This window comes from Lethenteron reissneri, chromosome 26 (genome assembly GCF_015708825.2).
Source record: "Lethenteron reissneri isolate LAM-NWPU_2019-01 chromosome 26, ASM1570882v1, whole genome shotgun sequence".
Classification (NCBI taxonomy): domain Eukaryota; kingdom Metazoa; phylum Chordata; class Hyperoartia; order Petromyzontiformes; family Petromyzontidae; genus Lethenteron; species Lethenteron reissneri.
The window spans coordinates 1,402,345-1,422,713 of NC_083804.1; the positions used below are offsets into that span (position 1 = coordinate 1,402,345).

Here is a 20,369-nt window from a genome sequence, read left to right on the forward strand (position 1 = left end):
CAAATAGCAACCCTTGGCATTTTCCGCGCTCCTGCCGCAGATACTGCAGGACCAGAGGCTTCCCTGGGCCAGATTCACCAGCGCAGCGGCGGAGGTCAATTGAAATGAAACCGCGCTCGAATGTTGACGCACCGAGGAATTTGCGCCGTGCGATGGGAGGCATTTCATGATGCGGTAGTTGCGGCCGCGTGCAAACAACGTCGTGATATAACACGAGTCACAAAATCAATAGCCGAGGTTTGTTTTTAGTGTGGTGAATTGATAACGACGGCACGGGCGTTCTACCGTTCTCAATTAGCTGTGCGTTACGGAAATGAATTGACGACGGCAAGATTAATGGGAAACTCGCTGCAATTCGGATATGATGTATGAGGCTCATCTGCAGTGTGACCACAGCGTTATTTTATCTGTAGCCGGAAGAATGCTTATTACTCTTAATGTGGACACAGCATGCATACAATGTGAACGGGAAGCCCTAATCCTCTGAGATGCTGCCACACGGCACAATGGTTAGCACACTGAACTTGCAACCCAGAGGTTGCCGGAACACCACAGCGAGTCAGCAGCAGGTCGAGTGTGATGGGGTGAACTGGGGGTATTCCACCGCTTCCGAGACGTGTCCGCCAGCGTCTAGAGGGGCTCCATAGATCTCCTGCTAGGGGACACCCTTCCGCCGGCAGTGACGCGAGAAGGAAATTTCAGGGCCGCACCTTTACCTATTACACTCTTCCTGCACGCTATAAGTGCCTTGGAGGCGTCAAAAGGCGCTAGGTAAGAGTCTGCAAACACTTGCAGAAGCCGTGCAAGTTAGAATGTTCGTATCGCGAGGAGCTGCAACCGTGCGCGCGATCGTTTGAGCGCACGCTCGCTCGCTCGCCGCTTTGTGCCTGGCGGGGTCCAGCCGGCACCTCGTTGCGTGCCGGGAGCTGTCCACGTGGCGGGAGCCGCGGTGGTGTCGAGACCTCTCGCCGGTGCCAATCGTGCCCCGAGAGCGTTTGGCCAGAGGACGACAGTTGTGATATTTATAGGATTTAAAAGTGAGACTGTTAAAAACAATGATCCCCTTCTTCTTGGTTCTTTCGGTAAAGTCACGTAGAATGGAAATAATAAAATAATAAAATGAAACATAATAAGATAATATATTTTATTATTTTATTATTTCCATTCTACGTGACTTTACCGAAAGAACCAAGAAGATGAATCCCTGCAGTCACGAAAGCTTTAAATCGAAACAATGCTCCCGTTATTTATTCTAATTAGTATTATGACGAGTCTTGTTTACCCCAGAAAGTCCCACTTAATCTCAAGACTCTTTTTTCTAGAGGGTCCTGTAAAGTGTCCACAGTAGGGCGGCGATGTTCATACGTTCCATCTCAATTTGCAGGTAATATTTTCTGTCTTGTGAATGCGGAAAAACATTTATGAACGATGATAAGCCACTTTGTTTAACTATCATTTGTGGCCAGGTCGCTTCTGATAAAGAAGCCGTACAGCTCAGTGGACCTTACCTGGTAAAATTAAAATATATAGTTAGTTTGGCGAATAACAGTTCTATTGTGTGGTACAACATGGGGTAAATTTCACCCGTAAGCAAAACCTGATCCGCACCATGGAACAATCCCCTGGCCTCTGTCTGGCTTGCCCACTCCTCTCCACCAGTGACCTCCGCTACAAGAGGCCGTGTGCCAATGTCTCAGGAGTGTTGACCCCTGCCCTTTGAACCCAGTTCAAGTGGCAGAGGGCAGCTGGTTCTCACTTGGGGGACCAACATTCCAGCGCTTTTCCTTTGCTTTCAGTGCTGAAAAAACAAGAGCTTTGAACGCAAGAGACTTGTGGACCCAGCGCACGATGTTAATAGTCGATGCGTTCACGCAAAATCCGATTCGTGTATCCTGAGCGTGAGAGTTAATTTTAATCAATGATGCCTCGCGATAAGTGTAATTACTTGCCCACTCGCCATCGCGATTTAAGCCTGACATTCGCTGACATTTCTTGACATTCCCAAGACTTGCCTTGCATGAGTGGTGGTGCAGTGATTAGGGAACTCCGCTGTGAACCCGGTAACCTGAGTTGGATTCCTGGTCCTGCCTTTCTCCGCATGCCCCTTCACCACGCCTCACGAGTCAGTACAGTACAACACTCCTCCACGAGCGACACAGTGAGGCGGGCCTTCATCGAGCGGTAGATTGAGCGAGGACTGTGAATCACCTTGCATGGAAGGCCACCGCCATACAGCTACCACCAGGCCTTCCCCAATCACTACCCCAATCACTACCCCTACCCCAATCACTACCCCTATCACTACGCCTGCCCCAATCACTACCCCTAGCACTATCCCTATAACGACCCCTATCACTACCCCAATCACTACCGCAATCACTACCCCAATCACTACCGCAATCACTACCCCAATCACTACCCCTACCCCAATCACTACCCCAATCACTACCCCTATCACTACACCTACCCCAATCACTATCCCTATCACTACCCCAATCACTACCCCTATCACTACCCCAATCACTACCCCTATCACTACCCCAATCACTACCCCTATCACTACCCCAATCACTACCCCAATCACTATCCCAATCACTACCTCAATCACTACCCCTATCACTACCCCAATCACTACCCCAATCACTACCCCTATCACTACCCCAATCACTACCCCAATCACTACCCCTATCATTACCCCAATCACTACCCGAATCACTACCCCTACCCCAATCACTACCCCTATCACTACACCTATCACTACACCTATCACTACACCTACCCCAATCACTACCCCAGTCACTACCCCAATCATTACCCCAATCACTACCCCAAACACTACCCCTACCCCAATCACTACCCCTATCACTACACCTATCACTACACCTACCCCAATCACTACCCCTATCACTACCCCAAGCACTACCCCTTTCACTACCCCAATCATTACCCCTACCTCAATCACTACCCCAACCCCTTTCATTACCCCTAGCACTACCCCTATTACTACCCCAATCACTACCCCTATCACTACCCCAATCACTACTCCAATCACTACCCCAATCACTACCCCAACCCCTTTCACTACCCCTAGCACTACCCCTATCACTACCCCAATCACTACCCCAATCACTACCCCTAGCACTACCCCTAGCACTACCCTAATCACTACCCCAATCACTACCCCAACCACTACTCCTAGCACTACCCTAACCCCAATCACTACCCCAACCCCTATCACTAGCCCTAGCACTACCCCTAGCACTACCCTAATCACTACCCCAATCACTACCCCAACCACTACCCCTAGCACTACCCTAACCCCAATCACTACCCCAACCCCTATCACTACCCCTAGCACTACCCCTAGCACTACCCTAATCACTACCCCAATCAATACCCCAACCACTACCCCTAGCACTACCCCAACCCCAATCACTATCCCAACCCCTATCACTACCCCTAGCACTACCCTAATCACTACCCCAATCACTACCCCTAGCACTACCCCAATCACTACCCCAACCCCTATCACTACCCCAGCCACTACCCCTAGCACTACCCCAACCCCAATCGCTACCCCAATCACTATCACTACCCCTAGCATTACCCCGACCGCTATCATTACCCCAACCCCTATCACTACCCCAATCACTACCCCTAGCACTACCCCTATCACTACCCATATCACTACCCCAATCACTACCCCAACCACTACCCCAACCACTACCCCTAGCACTACCCCAATCACTACCCCAACCTCTATCACTACCCCAATCACTACCCCAACTCCTATCACTACCCCAATCCCTATCACTACTTCTATCACTACCCCAACCCCTATCACTACCCCTACCATATAACTACCCTGATCTCAATAACTTCCCCATCCCCTATCACTATCTAAGCCCCAATCCTTTCTCAAGCTGTTTAACACGTAGCAGGCTTTCGCGACCAATATCATCCATAATAAAGGTTTTTTGGGGGGTTAGATCGTGTAAATATATAAATGTGTCTTTAAAACCCGCCACCACCCGACACAGCCAACTAGTAAGGGTTGTCACGTCAACAGCACGTGGACAATTCGTCACGAGTACAGCACTAGTGTGTAGTGTAGTGTATAGTTTAGTATATAGTAGTGTAGTGTGTAGTGTAGTGTATAGTGTATAGTGTAGTGTATAGTGTAGTATATAGTAGTGTAGTGTGTAGTGTATAGTGTAGTATACTAGTACAGCACACCGGTGTGTGTTGTAGAGCCAAGCCACAACATTTACAATCAGAGTACGACGTTTCGCCAGTAATTACAACTAGCTTCATCAGGCGACAGCCAGCTCTCCAACACAAAATAAACCTCTTTCTTCAGCTCTTCCACCTGTGCTCCTATCACCATGACTGCATCACCTTTAACATCATCTCAAGTGCAATTTTGTAACTGCTGTCAAGCACCTTGGAATCGAGCGCGATGTAAAGCATCTCCACGAGGTGAGAAGGCGGCACGCTCGTGTATGGTTGGGACGCGACTGGAGCCGTCTTCACGACGGCCTCGATCCCGCAGGCCCTGTGCTCGGCACCCGACTCGCCGTGCTCACAGGAGACGACGCTGGGGGTGCTCGCTCACTGGGGGTCCCTGGGGGTGCTCGCTCACTGGGGGTCCCTGGGGGTGCTCGCTCACTGGGGATCCCTGGGGGTGCTCGCTCACAGGGGGTCGCTGGGGGTGCTCGCTCACAGGGGGTCGCTGGGGGTGCTCGCTCACTGGGGATCCCTGGGGGTGCTCGCTCACAGGGGGTCGCTGGGGGTGCTCGCTCACAGGGGGTCCCTGGGGGTGCTCGCTCACTGGGGATCCCTGGGGGTGCTCGCTCACAGGGGGTCGCTGGGGGTGCTCGCTCACAGGGGGTCCCTGGGGGTGCTCGCTCACAGGGGGTCGCTGGGGGTGCTCGCTCACAGGGGGTCGCTGGGGGTGCTCGCTCACAGGGGGTCCCTGGGGGTGCTCGCTCACTGGGGGTCCCTGGGGGTGCTCGCTCACAGGGGGTCGCTGGGGGTGCTCGCTCACAGGGGGTCGCTGGGGGTGCTCGCTCACAGGGGGTCCCTGGGGGTGCTCGCTCACCGGGGGGTCCCTGGGGGTGCTCGCTCACAGGGGGTCGCTGGGGGTGCTCGCTCACAGGCGGTCGCTGGGGGTGCTCGCTCACAGGGGGTCGCTGGGGGTGCTCGCTCACAGGGGGTCCCTGGGGGTGCTCGCTCACAGGGGTCCCTGGGGGTGCTCGCTCACGCTCACAGGGGGTCGCTGGGGGTGCTCGCTCACAGGGGGTCCCTGGGGGTGCTCGCTCACAGGAGACGACGCTGGGGGTGCTCGCTCACCGGGGGGTCCCTGGGGGTGCTCGCTCACCGGGGGGTCCCTGGGGGTGCTCACTCACTGGGGGTCGCTGGGGGTGCTCGCTCACCGGGGGGTCCCTGGGGGTGCTCACTCACTGGGGGTCGCTGGGGGTGCTCGCTCACCGGGGGGTCCCTGGGGGTGCTCGCTCACTGGGGGTCGCTGGGGGTGCTCGCTCACAGGGGGTCCCTGGGGGTGCTCGCTCACAGGGGGTCCCTGGGGGTGCTCGCTCACAGGGGGTCCCTGGGGGTGCTTGCTCACCGGGGGGTCCCTGGGGGTGCTCGCTCACAGGGGGTCCCTGGGGGTGCTCGCTCACAGGGGGTCCCTGGGGGTGCTCGCTCACAGGGGGTCCCTGGGGGTGCTCGCTCATCGGGGGGTCCCTGGGGGTGCTCGCTCACAGGGGGTCCCTGGGGGTGCTCGCTCACTAGGGGTCCCTGGGGGTGCTCGCTCACCGGGGGGTTCGCTGGGGGTGCTCGCTCACCGGGGGGTCCCTGGGGGTGCTCGCTCACTGGGGGTCGCTGGGGGTGCTCGCTCACAGGGGGTCCCTGGGGGTGCTCGCTCACCGGGGGGTCCCTGGGGGTGCTCGCTCACAGGGGTCCCTGGGGGTGCTGGCTCACAGGGGGTCGCTGGGGGTGCTCGCTCACAGGGGGGACGCTGCCTCTCCGTCTCGCCGCGCGGTAGTGCATGGCGCCAGTTCGCACCACTACGCGCGGGTTCACGCGTAGCGATCATCGCATTTCACGAGTGAACGGCGCGCACCAATTAGGGATTAATGCAAATGACGATGATTGTGGATGGTGGAGCGCGCAGCGGCGCGTCGCCGGCTCCCTGCGCACCGTCGGTTAGCCCCCCCCCCCCCACCGCGATAAGAGCGGTGGCACCGTGACAGGTAGCGGTGTCTGCAGCAGATGACCCTCCGTGGTGTCGCAGCGACGCGTCAAATCCCTGGCGTCTAATCCGAGGCAAGCCGCGAGTAAATCAACACGAGAGTCGAAAGCTGCCTCGGACCTCTCGGCGTTGCGGCGTCGTCGCGGCACGCTCGTGGTGCCATGTCAGCCGACGCCGAGAGCCATTCCTCGGCCGTGCTTTTGATCCGAGTGCAATGCCTGCCCCTTCTTTCTTTTGTCTAAATGTCGGTGCGTGAAAGTGGCATGCCGGCTGCAGTGCGTGCGTCGCGTTGCTGCAGTGCGTGCGTCGCGGGTACGGCGCTGTGGGGCCGCCGGGTGGATTTTGTTTTAGGAGCAAAGGGCAGTCGGTGACCGGACCCCCCCTGAAGTGGAGGAGGCGAACGAGGTAAAGGCGTCGTCGTCGTCACGAATCTCCCTCTCAGCCTCGCTCCCTCGCCACTAGTCGAGCCCAGCCACGGTGGAGCGAGTGTCCGGCGAGACCCACAGCCCCGCACTCGCAGCCCCGCACTCGCAGCCCCGCACTCGCCGTCACGCACTCGCCGTCACGTCACAGCGACACTCCTTCCTCTCAAACCCACCTGGGCATTCCAGCGTAGGGAAATTCCACATTCTTGTGACAGGGTCACTCTATTCATAGGTTGAGCACTGTTGTTTCCACAACATCATCATCATCGCTAGCAGCATCATTATCATGAGCCGTGGTCGCTTTCCATAACAATCAATATGTTAAAATAATACAAATAAAACAATACAATTCTCACGACGTTTCAATAGCAACACAAGCAATCATCATCAGGTGTGAAAACCACAGCAAGAAAAATAATTCATTAATTAAGTTGCTATTTCCCTTCTACGTGACTTTACCGAAAAAACCAAGAATATTAATCCCTGTAGTCACGAACGCTTTAAATCGAACAATCAATATGTTGTCTCTAACTTTCCATAACAATCAATATGTATGTGATGTATTCTCTGATCTGTGTGTTTCCTCCTTCTGTCTCTCAGAGTAATTCCGAGCACGCAGCTCTCCGTGATTCTCTGCGCACGTTCCATCTTTTGTCTCAGTTTATCTGTCAATGCCCCTGCGTCTGATCCACGTGTCAGAGCAGGTCATGCGCTGATTATGAACCTTTTATACTTGTGCCGGCTTTTATACGTGGATTTTCTGTAGCTGCTCTTCCAAATCCACACAGCACATCCAGGGACAATAGTCGATTGCATCTCATACTCTCTTACTCGTGGTTGCTGCATTGCCGTCGGCCGTATAACGTGTGCAAGATTTTGCAGTGCGCGTGATGCAGTGGGAGACTTTCTTGATCACGCAACGCGACGTCACGTGACCCCCAGCCTCGAGAAACACTTTCTCTGCGGGGAAACGAGCAATGAATGAGGCCGGGGGCCTATCGGATGTCTCGCTCAGTCAAACTCTGCCAACTCGACCATCGGCACGGAGTTGCCACGAGCACCGATCACACGACCGCGCGCGCGCGCACGGGGATCCAGAGCCGCTGGGATCGCAGAGCGCTGATGTTGAATTTGTAATTGGGAGAGGTGCGCGACTAATTGGTAACGAGCAGCATCTGAAGCGCGCACAGAATTCCCATTGACTGAGCAGCTGGCGCACAAACGCGTCTTGTTCGCCGCAGCACAGAGCCGGCGCTGTCTCGCGGAACAACCCGAAGCCTTGTCTGCGACGTGGACACTAAACTATTCGACTTTATTTATTTATTTGTTTATTTTGGCCAGGTAAGGCTCCACTGAGCTATATAGTTATATTTTAGAAGCGGCCAGGCCATCAACAAATGATAGGTCAAAGAAGTGGCTCATCACGTGGACATTTATAGCGGCCAAAGACTCTAAATTTTCGTCGATTCTCTATGTGGAGGGAAGAACCCAGAGGGCTCAGAGAAAAATCCACGCGACCATTGGGAGAGAGAGACACGCAAACTACAAATATACAGCAGCAGGCATCAGGGTCGGTATCGAGCCCGCGACCTCCTGTATACCAGGCGAGGTAGTCAACATCCCGTCACCGTGACACTGGCCCACTCGGCCACCACCCTGCCAACAGGCCCTGCTGTTTTACCGACAACAACAACAACAACAAAACAGCACTCATCCATCTCCTTGCTTATTTGTGTGGAGATAGCATTGATCCAGGCCAGATTACGCAATCTCGCTAAAACAAGCAGGGCTCAGCGCCCCCCCCCCCCACACACACGGGGAGGGAGCAGGGACACGAGGCGCGGCCCTGGCGGTCGCTCTGCGCGGAAGGGCCTCCCTCGAGAGAGAGCTCTAGAGACACCCCACCCTCCGTCTCTCTCTCTTAGAGGGTATTTTGGTCTACTCTTCCACGGTGGCGTGACGAATTTGGAAGAGGTGTGCGTAACCCACCACTTACCCCACCGCGCGCGAGCCGACGACCGACTGACGGTGGTGTGCGCGCGCACAGGTGGGTCGACAGAGCTGCGGGGACTTTGAGAAACTTGTCGTGTTTATTTTGTTTCGACTGCTGACGCTGGGAGATGGGGCTCGCTCCAGCAGCGTCCGGATCGCACCGCGGGTGGCAACATCCCTTGCACGTAAACACAAACAAGACAAAGATCCCCCTCCACCCCGTGTAGCCTTAACAGACTGTAGGGGCAAGTGCTGTTAGCTAGCACCTATGAAGACCAGCACGGCACGAGGGGGTGGGTGGGCAACACCACGCCCGGCCGCCTTTGTCTCCCCAGTGGTGATGTTTACACACCGCACCAGGTACTCATTTTAGGCTGAGACGACCTAGGTGAAGCCCAGGACCGGTTCAGATAATCGTCACTGGTGTTGGCCGTAAGTGGGATTCGAACTCGGGTGTCCGGGTTCGTAGCGCAGCGGAGTGCTAACCGTTACCCTTACCGCTCCCCACTTAAACACACGTCGCACACACACATACACACATACACACACACATACTCACACAACAACAACCGCCATTCGCCACTAAGTGGCGGTGACGTCACCACGACGCTTGTGCCAGGCCATGTGCACCTTGAGGCCACGTGAAGTGTCGAACGCCCGCTGGCAGGAGGTCACGGGGCAGACCCAGCAGGTGCCACGGGTCGACTGACCGAGATGACCGAGATGACTGGCTGATGCACCACCTGTGCCCCCTACTGTACCAACTTGCTGTGCTTTATCCACCCGGCGCTCCGTTCGTTGTTGTGAGCGTCGCTCCTCCGCCCTCCGTTGTTGTTGGAGGGCGACTGCCTCCAACTGCCCAGTAGCGTCCTTCACGAGCCTCCTCCACTGAGGCCGATCTTGACACCGCTGGTACCAGTCATCGGCAAGTCCACTCAGCTCCACGTCCTCCTGTACCACATCACTCCATCTCTTCTCTAGCCCGTGCCGCGCCCGTTTAGCCCCCTCGATCCAGGCCGAACAAAAGCTGTTTAGGCATGCGGTGGCTGGGCATGGGCATACTCACACACACACACACACGCACTTTTGTTAATGTTGTCGCTACATCAGTGAATATTTTCAATTCAGGCTCGGAGCAATTGAATATTGTGTAATATACAAATACATTTTGATAAATAGCGGGAGAAGATTGCATGGCTCGGTTGAGAAGCCTTATTCAAGATTTTTTTTTACGTTTGTCAACTTTGGTGTTGAAGATACCCAACGATGAATACATTCTTTGAAAGTAAAATATGTACTCGCTATTAACGTGTGAGTTACGGACTGATGTGCTCCCGATTTTTCGCTTTAATCTTCAAAATCCGCAAATCAGGCTTGGATCCAAAATTTGGGACGATCTAGGTCGACTCAGCCTCAAACGAGTACCTGGTGCGTTGTGTAAATATCGCCGCAAGGCAAACAAAGGCGGCCGGGCGTGGTGCTGGCCACCCACCCCCTCGTGCGCCGTGCCGGCCTTCATAGGTGCTCGCTAACAGCACTTGCCCCTACAGTCTGTTGAGGCTACACGGGGGATCTTTGTCTTGTCATCGTGATATTTTTTTTTTCAATCTGGAAATCCTGTCGAGCTGCCGTTTGCGATTGTGGTCTCTTTTTGATCTCCAGGGTTACAAAAAACATCAACAACAATAAAAATAACAACAACAACAATAAAAACAATAAAAACAACAATAAAACAACAACAATTAAAACAACAATAAAAAAACATCAACAACAATAACACCCCACTGCACTCCGTGCCACTGCGGTGCGTTCCGGAGAGCTCCACCGAACTTGGGGCTCGCGCAGCGGTAGAAGCGTCATCGTGTTTGTTTGTTTGTTGTCATCGTGTTTGTTTGTTGGTTTTCGTCGAGGGGGAGTGCTCGCGGGCGCCGCCCCGGCACGCCTCGATCCTCGCGCCGCTCTCCTCGGCGGCGGCGGCGGCGGTCCCCTCTGTGCGACGTTGGCGATCGTCTCGAGACCCCGGGGAGCTGTTGCTACCAACCAACTTGAGGATGCAACAACCGGGAAAACGGTGGCCGGAGGGACGGGGACGTGGCTGCTCAAGAGGCAAGGCTGCCTCTCAAACACAGTCGGCGTCCGCTATTCCCGTCCGACGCAGCGCCGCCGACTTGCGATCCGGAGGTCGCCGGCTCGATTCAACTTCTCGGCGTGGCAGTGGCAATGAGACGGTGGTGTGGGCTTCTCAAATCCCCGGTCCCTTTGTCCACCGGCATGTTTAGAACGGGGTTCACCACAGTCAGACGTGTGGTGGGGTAAAGTGTGGGTAATGCGACCCCTTCCTAAACGCCCGATCGGTGTGACAGAGTCGGCAAGGCAGAGTGGTTCTCTAAAGCTCCCTCTAGCAGTCGTGATTGCAGGGCTCCACCTTGATACGCTTACCATCAACCACTCCTTTATATGCTTCCACCTTGCTCCCAACACTATTCATTCGGAACACTCCCCCCCCCCCCATGTGTTAGAGAATAGCCCGCTGAAGCAGATTTCAGAGAACTTTACGGAAATTATGAGGATTCATGCTCAGGAGGATGTCAATGCTCTTTAGCCAATGCGCCACCGGATCGCCTGCACCCAATGCTGGAATCGTAGCGTGTAGCTTCTGCCGTCACTAGAGGCCGTTACATTCACCACAGCGCCATGTATTTACTTAATATGATGGACGTTCCAATTGAATCGCAGTAATTAATCGAATTTTCGGGTAGGTGTGTAGTGTTGGTCTTGGGTTTATATTGTACGGCGTGCGGGTGTGAGTGATGGGACAGCTGATGACTAATGCCAAGAGCATTAGAGCGTTAGTGCCTAACCTCCCTGGACAGGACAGAGGATTAAAATCTAATTGGAGAGGAAGGTGTACGTACAATGGGGCAATTCTCCAGTGAAGTATGCAAATGAAACAAAAAGACCTACTGCACCTGTCATAAATAATACGACGTAATTATGAAATATGGAATATGTTGATAGGTGTCTCGGGTATCGAACGCAAAAAAAAGTGTCGGCTGCAGATATTTATAGACGTGTGCACACTCGTGTTCCAGGAGTACTGGGGAACCTGCTGCAATTGAAGGGGCCCATTTATCAAAAGATAATCTTTTGAATTATTACATGCCTACATTGTACATTCAATGGCGAATTGTACCCACCATCCCCAAATGATGGTAATTTATTTTGGTAGTCCATAGCCAGTGGTGGAAATTCAACATCTCTATGGCATGAACCAGTATTTTCACAAAAGTAGTACCTGTTTTATCGACCACCCAAAGTGATGATGGCCTGAATTGAAACCATGACCATTATTTGAATTGACAACTTTGCAATTGCGAGTCGAGACATCAGGCACATAACCAGCAGCGTATGACCTTCCGATAACTTTGTCTCGTGGTCTACAGGACTTGTAGCAACACAGCGTGTTTAGATGCGATCGAGGCGAGAGAATAAAGTGAAGGTTAAAAGGTCACCACTGCCAGTGCCTCGCCGCTGCTTACTACTCTCTGCTGGACCCTGCAGCGTCATTCAAGTCGACACGCAGTTCCCGAAGAAAAGTGCTGTCCTGTAGGAAAAAAACCACAGCGATTTGTAGAAAGGTGCCAGTTGTTCTCCCACCGGAAATCCCATTGTTGCTGGGACTGCTGGGGGGAAGGGGGGGGTGGAAGATGCTCTTGACTGATGATGAGCAACGAGTCGACAATGTTGGCAGGGCGGTCCAGAATAAAGCGGTCCACAAGTGGGATTGGGCCCTGGGCCTTCAGGAACCTCTGAGCCGGCGTGACGCTTGGGGAGGGCAGCTCCGGCTCCCGTCGGAGCGGATGTCGCCACGCGCCGTGCGACGGATCGTTGCCAGCAGAGTGTAGGAGACGCACGTGGTTATAGAGACATCGCCACCCGCCCTTCCCCAGTCTGTCGGTGGCACATTTGTGAGTGGATTTGAATGCCACGCGGGAAGAAATGCGCCCTCGATAGAGAACGGTTTGAGCCGCGCTTCTTTCTTGGCACGCGCCAGGATTGCTCAAGGGCAGGAATCGACGGGTAAGATTTGTGAGCGCTAATTGCGTGTCCGCGTGGCTCGCGGGCGTGAGAACGGCGCCGGCAACGGCTGTGCGCACGTGCGAGCGAGCGGACGAGCGAGCCTGCTTAGTCAACATCGAAGCTCTTTGGGCAAAGTACAGCGATGTCTGGTGTGGTGCTTTTTCACTGTTTGGCAGAGCATGACCCCAAAATGTAAACTGCACTGACAGCCACGGACGTGCTCTTTAATGAAAGGTTATCTATTGCCAGTGCGTCGACGCAGCTCTACGATCTTGTACGCCATAATGAGATACCGTACATCTATGTATTTTTTTTCTTTTTGTCTGGGATTAAATCTCTTGGGGATTTTATGAAAAAAAAACCGTTAAATGCCATCATTACCATGTGAAAGATGGGCCCTTTTCATATTAAAATAAGCGACGTATAAGATATTCCATCATCATTTTGTACTGAATTCAAATCGAGTTCATCACAAATTCCCACGTTTCAATAAGCATTTGAAAGCCCCGAGTTGGTAACTTCCGGGTGTTGAATCAATGGCCCGGGCATGATCTCACAACCACCCTTGAGTCAGCCAGTAACAGAGAAGTCATCGCCAGAGTCAGCTACTGGCCTCCCCACCACCTCCCCACACCGCCCCTTGCGAGTGCTCGGCGCGCAGGCCAGGTCACCGAATGTTAATGCGGTTTTCCCACAGGCCTCGGGCTTTCGCAACAATTGTTACCTCTGCAATTAAAGGCTCCGCTAAAGCAGGCGATTGAAGGTGGCGTGAGACAGACAGACGGGAGGGAGGAGGCACACGAACCCCAGGAACCGCCAGGAATACCGATTTAAGAACGGGTGTTGCGCTTTCTCCCCCTCCATCTCTCTCTCTGTTGTCGTGCGGTGCGACGAGAGGGAGAGATGTCTCAACGTTCGCCTCTTTGGCCGTGCGTGGTGAACCCTTTTACGGGGAGCAGTGGCACAACAGTGCACGAGCTGAGTTCGATTCCCACCCACGGCTAACGTCGGTAGCAATCCAGATCATAAGCCTATCTTGGAACTCCGCGAAACGTCGTGATTTTTATTTTATTTGTATTTTACTTTTATTAATTTTAATTAAAACATTTTACCTACGTGATTTTACCGAAAAAAAAATCTAAGAATGTCAACTTAAACTAGTACCTGTGTCTGATGTGGTGGTTTCAGATGCCTAGGAGACAAAGGCGGTCGGGCATGGTGCTGTCCATACACCCCCTTGTGCACGGTTGCGGCATTAATAGGTGCTCGCTAACAGCACTCGCCCCAGCCAAAAATCATGGCTTTATGTAGAAAGCAATGCGTTACCTTACGTAAAGCATTGCTTTGAATAACATTTTCTAACCAGGTGAGCAGTAATTAAGTGTCATCTTCTCTTGTTAAGTATAGCTGTATCACTACACTTACCGTACGCAGATGATTTTAGATTTGATTTCGAGTAGTTTTCGTATTTTATTTTTGGGGACTTTAAGTAATGACACGTCGCACCGTAACCTACCATTTGTAGTTATGTAACACAATATTTAATATACACTACAGCGTGTTACGTAACCGAGTGATGGTTCGAGCTGTTATGTAGTGAAGCGTGCGTCTGCTATTTTAACACGCACAGAGCCGTGCACCGTCACTGCGCTCTTGATAGAACGGGACCCTTCCAGACAAACGTGGAATTTCCACAATTGTCTCAGGGCCCGCAACAAAAATGAGCGCGGTTGGCTACGTGTACGACGCGAAAGAAGTTCAACACACATTCACACGTACATGCAAATGAACAGCGGGCCCACGTGTTCACAACGGGACACTTTGACTTTGGCAAACGCTGCCGCGGATTTTAACCGCACGGAGCGCCGCGTCGGAGCCACGTTCAGGAAGGCGTCGTCCCGTTTGTCGAGGCAGCTGTCCCCCTCGCCCCCCCCTCCCCCCTCCCTCCCATCGCGCCCTCGCCCGAGTCCCTCGCCTCCAAACGACTCCCGTCGGAGAGGGCGCGGACCATCGCCAGCCGCCCCGGCCCCCGTCCGCGCCTCCGCGTTTGAACGGAGAGCGCGAGCCGCGCCGATCTCCTTTTGTTCCTGACACCGGATTATTCCGGAGGGGGCAGGGGGGGGGGGGCACGGCTGGACCTCGACTCCTTTCCCTGTGGGGCCGAGGTGATGGAGCGGTGCGGCGACGACGACGACGAGGAGGACGAGGAGGAGGAGGAGGAGGGGGCAGGACTATTATTATATCCAGGAGGCCAACAAAACCAGGAGGAGCAGCAACATTCGTCTTGTGGACGTGTAGAGACATTTCGGCGGCTCTAGGTGCTTTGCGAGGGTCCGGGTGATGGGGGGTGCGGGGGAGGGGGTGGGGGGGTGGGGTGTGTGGGGTGTGGGGTGGGGGGTGGGGGTGTGTGGGGTGGGGGTGGGGTGCGGGGTGGGGGTGGTGCGGATGAGACGTGGGCAGTGATTTGGAAAGACATCGGTGCGTGGACATTATATCTCACGTGCGCATGCGATGTTCAACGCACCTATCACCCGCCTCCCGCGACTGGCAACTTGACACGCTCATTACTAATGACTAATGATTATGTATCAATCCGTCTCGGGACAAGTTCTACACGTATATCCCACGATCTGTAAATCTCCTTGCGGCGTTTCTGTGTCCGTGTCTGCCCACGTGCCTTCGTGTGCATCTCGCCGTGCCGCGCACTATGCGAGTCTCTCTCCTCCTCGAGATCTCGGCAGGGCGCGCGCGTGTTCACCCAGTCGGGAGGAGCTCATGCAACAGCCCATCATCCGCCCAGGGTGGATAAAATGCACACGGCTGTGTTTGAAGTCAACGGTGCTTGCGCTACAAACGGTCTGTCGCTGTCGTTGGAATGTGGAATCTGCGTCGTCGGACGAGTGCTGCTGCTGCTTCCAGACACGAGCCCCGCCAACCGTCGCTAGACAACGGAGACGCTTCGACGTGCAGCCGCACGCTGCCACGCACGTCGCTCGGTGCCTTCCCATGACCGCACTCCACGTCCCAGGGCCCAAGTGTGGCATTATGATCATTTCCCACACCTCCGATGAGCACGGTTGTCTACGTGCAGTGCGAAAGACGTTCAACATACATACATACATATCTGATCGAGTTCCGTGAAATGCTGGCGTGCGTTCGGGGTTTTTCGCTCCCGGCCGGGGACTGCAGCGTGTCCGGCCGCTGACATTTGGTGCTTCTCTGCGGAGTACGCGAGATGACGGAGCAGCAGCAGAGCGAGCAGAGCAAGGGCAGCCGCCGGCCTCGTCCCTTGCCCAGACGGGGCCGGCAGACGCCACGAGGCCTCCCAACGGACCGGGGCGCGCGCGTGGCTCACGGGCAAAGCGGCGTGGCCATCTGCCGATCGGGGCTCATTTCCCTTTCTCGCGCGGCGCTGTGGTGTTCGTCGGCAGTTCCAAGCGGTGCATTGAACGCTTTGTGGGCATTGTTCTCGTATCGGTGAGGCTGCTGTGAGCACGGCGAAGGGCTGGCGGCAAGCCGAGTCAAAGCCGCGCAGCGTCTGCCTCTCGAATTCGAATGAACGGCGGGGCAGTGGTCATCTCCATCGGTGGCCCCTCGTGGGTTCAAATTCAACATTTGCACGTGGTGGTTGGGTGGGGGGCAGTTTGTTTATGACAGGATAGGCACGGGTCGATTAATCGATGTATATAAATCCTTGTTGTGCAAATAAGCATCACCGTTGAGTCATGTCGCCTGTTGTTTCATGAACTCTGCAATCACTGGAGGCGCTACCATAATCGCCATAAAAAAGAAGAGTTTAAATAAATCGTGATGCTTCATCGAATCGCGATGGGGCAAGGGAGGATGACCGCCGACTTCCGATGTTATCAACCTGAGAAATATGAAGAGGTGACTCCACCTTAGATCCCAATTTCAGCTCTCAACCTTTGTGACTGCGAGCGCTTCTAACCACTACGCCACCCAGCTCGACTCCAGGCTGCGGTTCGAGGGGTAATTACGCGTAATCGCTATCAATCATTTCATTAACTGCACTGGCCGCACCCGACACAAGAACCCGGACTACCTGGGTCAGGTGACAGCATATCTCGCCCCCCAAGGCCTCGAAGGCTGCCCGCACAGTGGGGGGGGGGGGGGGGGGGAAGGTTCCAGGAGCCAATCGTGACGAGACGATCTCAACGGGGCCTAAGACGATGAGCAAATTGGCCGGACTTGTGTCCTTGTGCCACCATGGCGAGATGTCAACTACCTCGCCTGGTATACAGGAGGTGGTTCGAGCCCGACTCTGGACGCCTGTTGTATATTTGGAGGTTGCATGTTCTGCCCGTGGCCACGTGGCTTTTTATCCGGGTCCTCCGGTTTTTCCCTCCACATATAGAATCAACGTCCGTTTAGTGTATTTGGCTTCTATAAATGTCCACACGATGAAAAGCCATTTTGTTGAGTTCTCATTTGTGGCGAGGTCGCTTTGAAAAAGAGCTATCGAGCTCAGTGGGCCTTACCCGGAACAATAAAATAAAAAGTGTTTATTTATTTTCCCACCCCTCACCCCTCGCTGATTCTCTATTCGGCTTCTTGGCTCGAGGCGATTAACCTCTGACCCCTGCTCCACGATTCGGTCGGTCGTGGTGATTCGCGGCTGCTATTCAACCGTAAGAATCGATTCTTTTTCTTTTTTGGTCTCTAATTTTAATTGTTTTGTTGGACGATCCGCCTCGCCTGTTCCTCTGCGTTTTCATGGGTAACGTTTTTCGCACGAGTTGCACGAGTGAAGGAGTGTGTTTCGGATATCTTCATGTCCACCGCTGGCCCAGGTCCACACGCGGAGATGTGCTTCGTCGTATGAGCAGAGGTTACACTTCCATCGTTGACTTGATCAGTCCAAGACGTATCCGAAAGCAAACGCCTACTTGCCTGGCTGCAAGTGTTTAAGGCAATTACGGTATTGGCCCCCGCTTTACCGTACACACTCTGTACAAAGTGGGGTACAGGCGCAGTCCTGCAATTGCTCGCTCGCACATCACTGCTGAGGAAGCTCTCGACATGCCCCTTCTAGAGGGCAGTTTGGCCTACTCTTCCACGTTGGCCCGGGGTCTTGGAAGAGCTGGGAGTGACCCACACGTGCCCCTACGCGCCCAAACGCCTCCCTGCGCCGGCGAGCCGCGGGCGCCTCTCCCTCGCGCGCCGCAGTCGGCGATTTGGCGATGTTGAAGCGACGTGGTGCTGCTTAATGAGCCACCTGATGGCCTGCCGTTGAGTCGTGGTCGTTCGGCTGTCGAGCGCGCTCCGGCGTCAGCGCGCGGACGCCTCTCCCGCCCGTGCTAACGAATGAGTGTTTACTTCCTCGCGAGTTAATCACCGTCACGCCGAGCGTTCCCACTGGCACGGTATCAGGAAAGATGTCACCTTGTTCGGTCATTCGTCATGTCGAGGCCTCCCGCAGCAGACGCATCCGGTGGGGGGCGCGAGGCGGCGGTGCGGGAGGCGAGAGCACAAAGTCCGGCTGGAGGAGCACCCCCCCCCCCCCCACTAACACTCATACGGTGAGAAACGCATCGCGAACGACGTCATTCTTCGGCCCCTGGCTTCGTTGTTCAAGAGGCAACGAACTACGGCCGTGGGGTTTTTTTCTCCCCAGTCGCGGGTGATAACGCGCGCGGATGGATTGAGCGAGAAACCCGATTGCGCTGGCGGTGGCTTCGTCATCAGCGTGTCGTCACGCGCAGATCCATAGACACACACGGAGACGTGCAGATTCACACAGAAACCCGCGGACTCGCGTGGTGGAGACCAACAGAGAAACTTGAATGCGCTGGCGGTGGCTCCGTCATCAGTGCTGTCTCCAGCACGCGCAGCTTCCCAGGAGAAACAGGCTGTCGGGGGCTCTGCACCATCATCATCACCATCGTCATCATTACCATCACCGTCGCCATTTATCTCGTTAGAATCATCAATTAATCCACCAGCACGTGGTGCCTGAAACTGTACAAGGCGAGGAGGTGTTTGCTGCCACCTTCAAGCGGAGTTCAGGATGACGGTGAAACCCTCTAGGGTACGGGCAGCGTGGTGATCCTGTCACGAGCGGGGAGACCGTGTTCCGTCTGCTGAGTGAACTCTTAGACCAGCTCTTGCCTCTGACGGGTTTACAACAAACGAAGTGATTTGAGCTGGTGGTGGAAAGTCTACATTCCCACGACAGGGGCGAGTATATCCATAGGAGAAACCAATGCTGACTTCCCCACAAAGTGGTAAGCATTTTTGACCCCGGAGAGATGATGGGCCGAATGAAGCCCTCGGCTCGGATGTGAACTCGCCTCGTTCCACCCGCGAGCCACGCGGGGTGGACGTGGATGCCGCTCGTTCTATCCGCGAGCCACGCGGGGTGGACGTGGATGCCGCTCGTGGTGCTGGCACCGCGCCAGCGAACGGAGACTGCGCATTGGTGGCGTCTGTGCGAGGATACACAAATGAGTAACGTGCGGTGCGAAAGAAATTCAACATACATACGCAGCTAAAACAGAAAGTAAAAATATTTACATTAAACAAAAAATTGCTTCCGCGTGTTGGAATTGCAGAGTCTCGTCTCAGCCGTGAGTCGCAAGCGTGCAGCCGTGACCCGGTCGCGCCGCGGTGCAAAGCGAATAATTCACATTTTGCTTTGCTCCGCGTGCCAAGAGAAATGACGTGTCAGATATTAACGCATTTACATATTACTGATTAATTGATCTTCTGAGACCTGGATTAAAAAAAAATTTGAGAGGGAGGGAGGGAGGAAGGGGAAAAATCGTCCTCCTGAAAACCGTCAGCAGGGCTTCGGTAATTATGCAAACGACCGCGTCAAGTGCGTTGGTGGGTAAGAGCCCCGTTAATTAATGTATGCGCTCGATAACGGTGAAGCCAATGGGATTGGCTCGGCAGATGTGATAGCGTGACAGTGATGGATTGGCTACGGCGCTCAGCCCACGTGTGCTCCACGGGAGCGCCTCGCCTCGCACCCCCCCCCCCCACTCACTCTCTCCTCGTCGCTCCAGACTTGATACCGTCCGTCGAGATGGATGTAAATACATTAAACGGGGTGAAGCAGTCGGCGTAGGATCGGGGAAGGATCGCTATCGGACGCCCGCCCGCCTGCCCGCCCGCCCGCTCGCGCAGTCGCGAGCCCCACTCTCTCGCAATCATCCGTGGCGCAGGAGCCCGGGACTCCTAATGAGTTTAACCTGTAATGAGGGATCGCTCCTGTGTCTCGGCGCAGCGGCGGCGGCCGGATTAAATTAAGCGCCGCGTTGGGCACGGGGAGCCGTTCGGAACTGACGCTGAGCGAACTTAAATTGTGAAATACGCGAGTGTTCGTCTTCACTCGATTCGAGCGCGCACGCTCAGAATTCATTAATGGGAAATGTTTAATTCAGCTGCGTCTGCTCAGCCGAAATAGCTGCCGCCCAGCGAGACGATGCTCTATCTATCGTATCGGCGGTGCCGTTTAAAGACGTATTGTGTCTGCCGCTGCGTCTGTGTGTTTGTGTGTGGATGATACTCGCAAGCACGTGTCTTGCACTGCGTGGCTGCAGCGTGTACATGGAACGTACGTTCGTACAGATCATAATTAATTGAGGTGTACATAT

At 54.5% G+C, this 20,369-nt stretch overlaps 1 protein-coding gene across 1 annotated transcript; it reads right to left on the reverse strand.

Moving 5' to 3' along the window:
• Nucleotides 1-4,582: 4,582 nt before the first annotated feature.
• Nucleotides 4,583-6,051, reverse strand: LOC133347942 (proline-rich proteoglycan 2-like). The gene is made up of 4 exons (XM_061560708.1): nucleotides 5,957-6,051; nucleotides 5,491-5,636; nucleotides 5,238-5,334; nucleotides 4,583-5,111 (listed from the first exon to the last, which is right to left on the reverse strand). The coding sequence occupies exons 1-4, from the start codon at nucleotides 6,049-6,051 to the stop codon at nucleotides 4,583-4,585; spliced, it is 867 nt and encodes a 288-aa protein (XP_061416692.1).
• Between the last annotated feature and the right edge of the window lie 14,318 nt (nucleotides 6,052-20,369).

Excerpts from the sequence above, each read along its gene's own strand:
- LOC133347942 (XM_061560708.1), bottom strand. The coding sequence starts at position 6,051 with ATGCACTACCGCGCGGCGAGACGGAGAGGCAGCGTCCCCCCTGTGAGC. Across the intron at positions 5,637-5,956 it reads CAGCACCCCCAGGGACCCCT|GGACCCCCCGGTGAGCAAGC; the intron begins GTGAGCGAGCAC and ends GAGCACCCCCAG. Across the intron at positions 5,335-5,490 it reads GCACCCCCAGGGACCCCCCG|CGTCGTCTCCTGTGAGCGAG; the intron begins GTGAGCGAGCAC and ends GAGCACCCCCAG.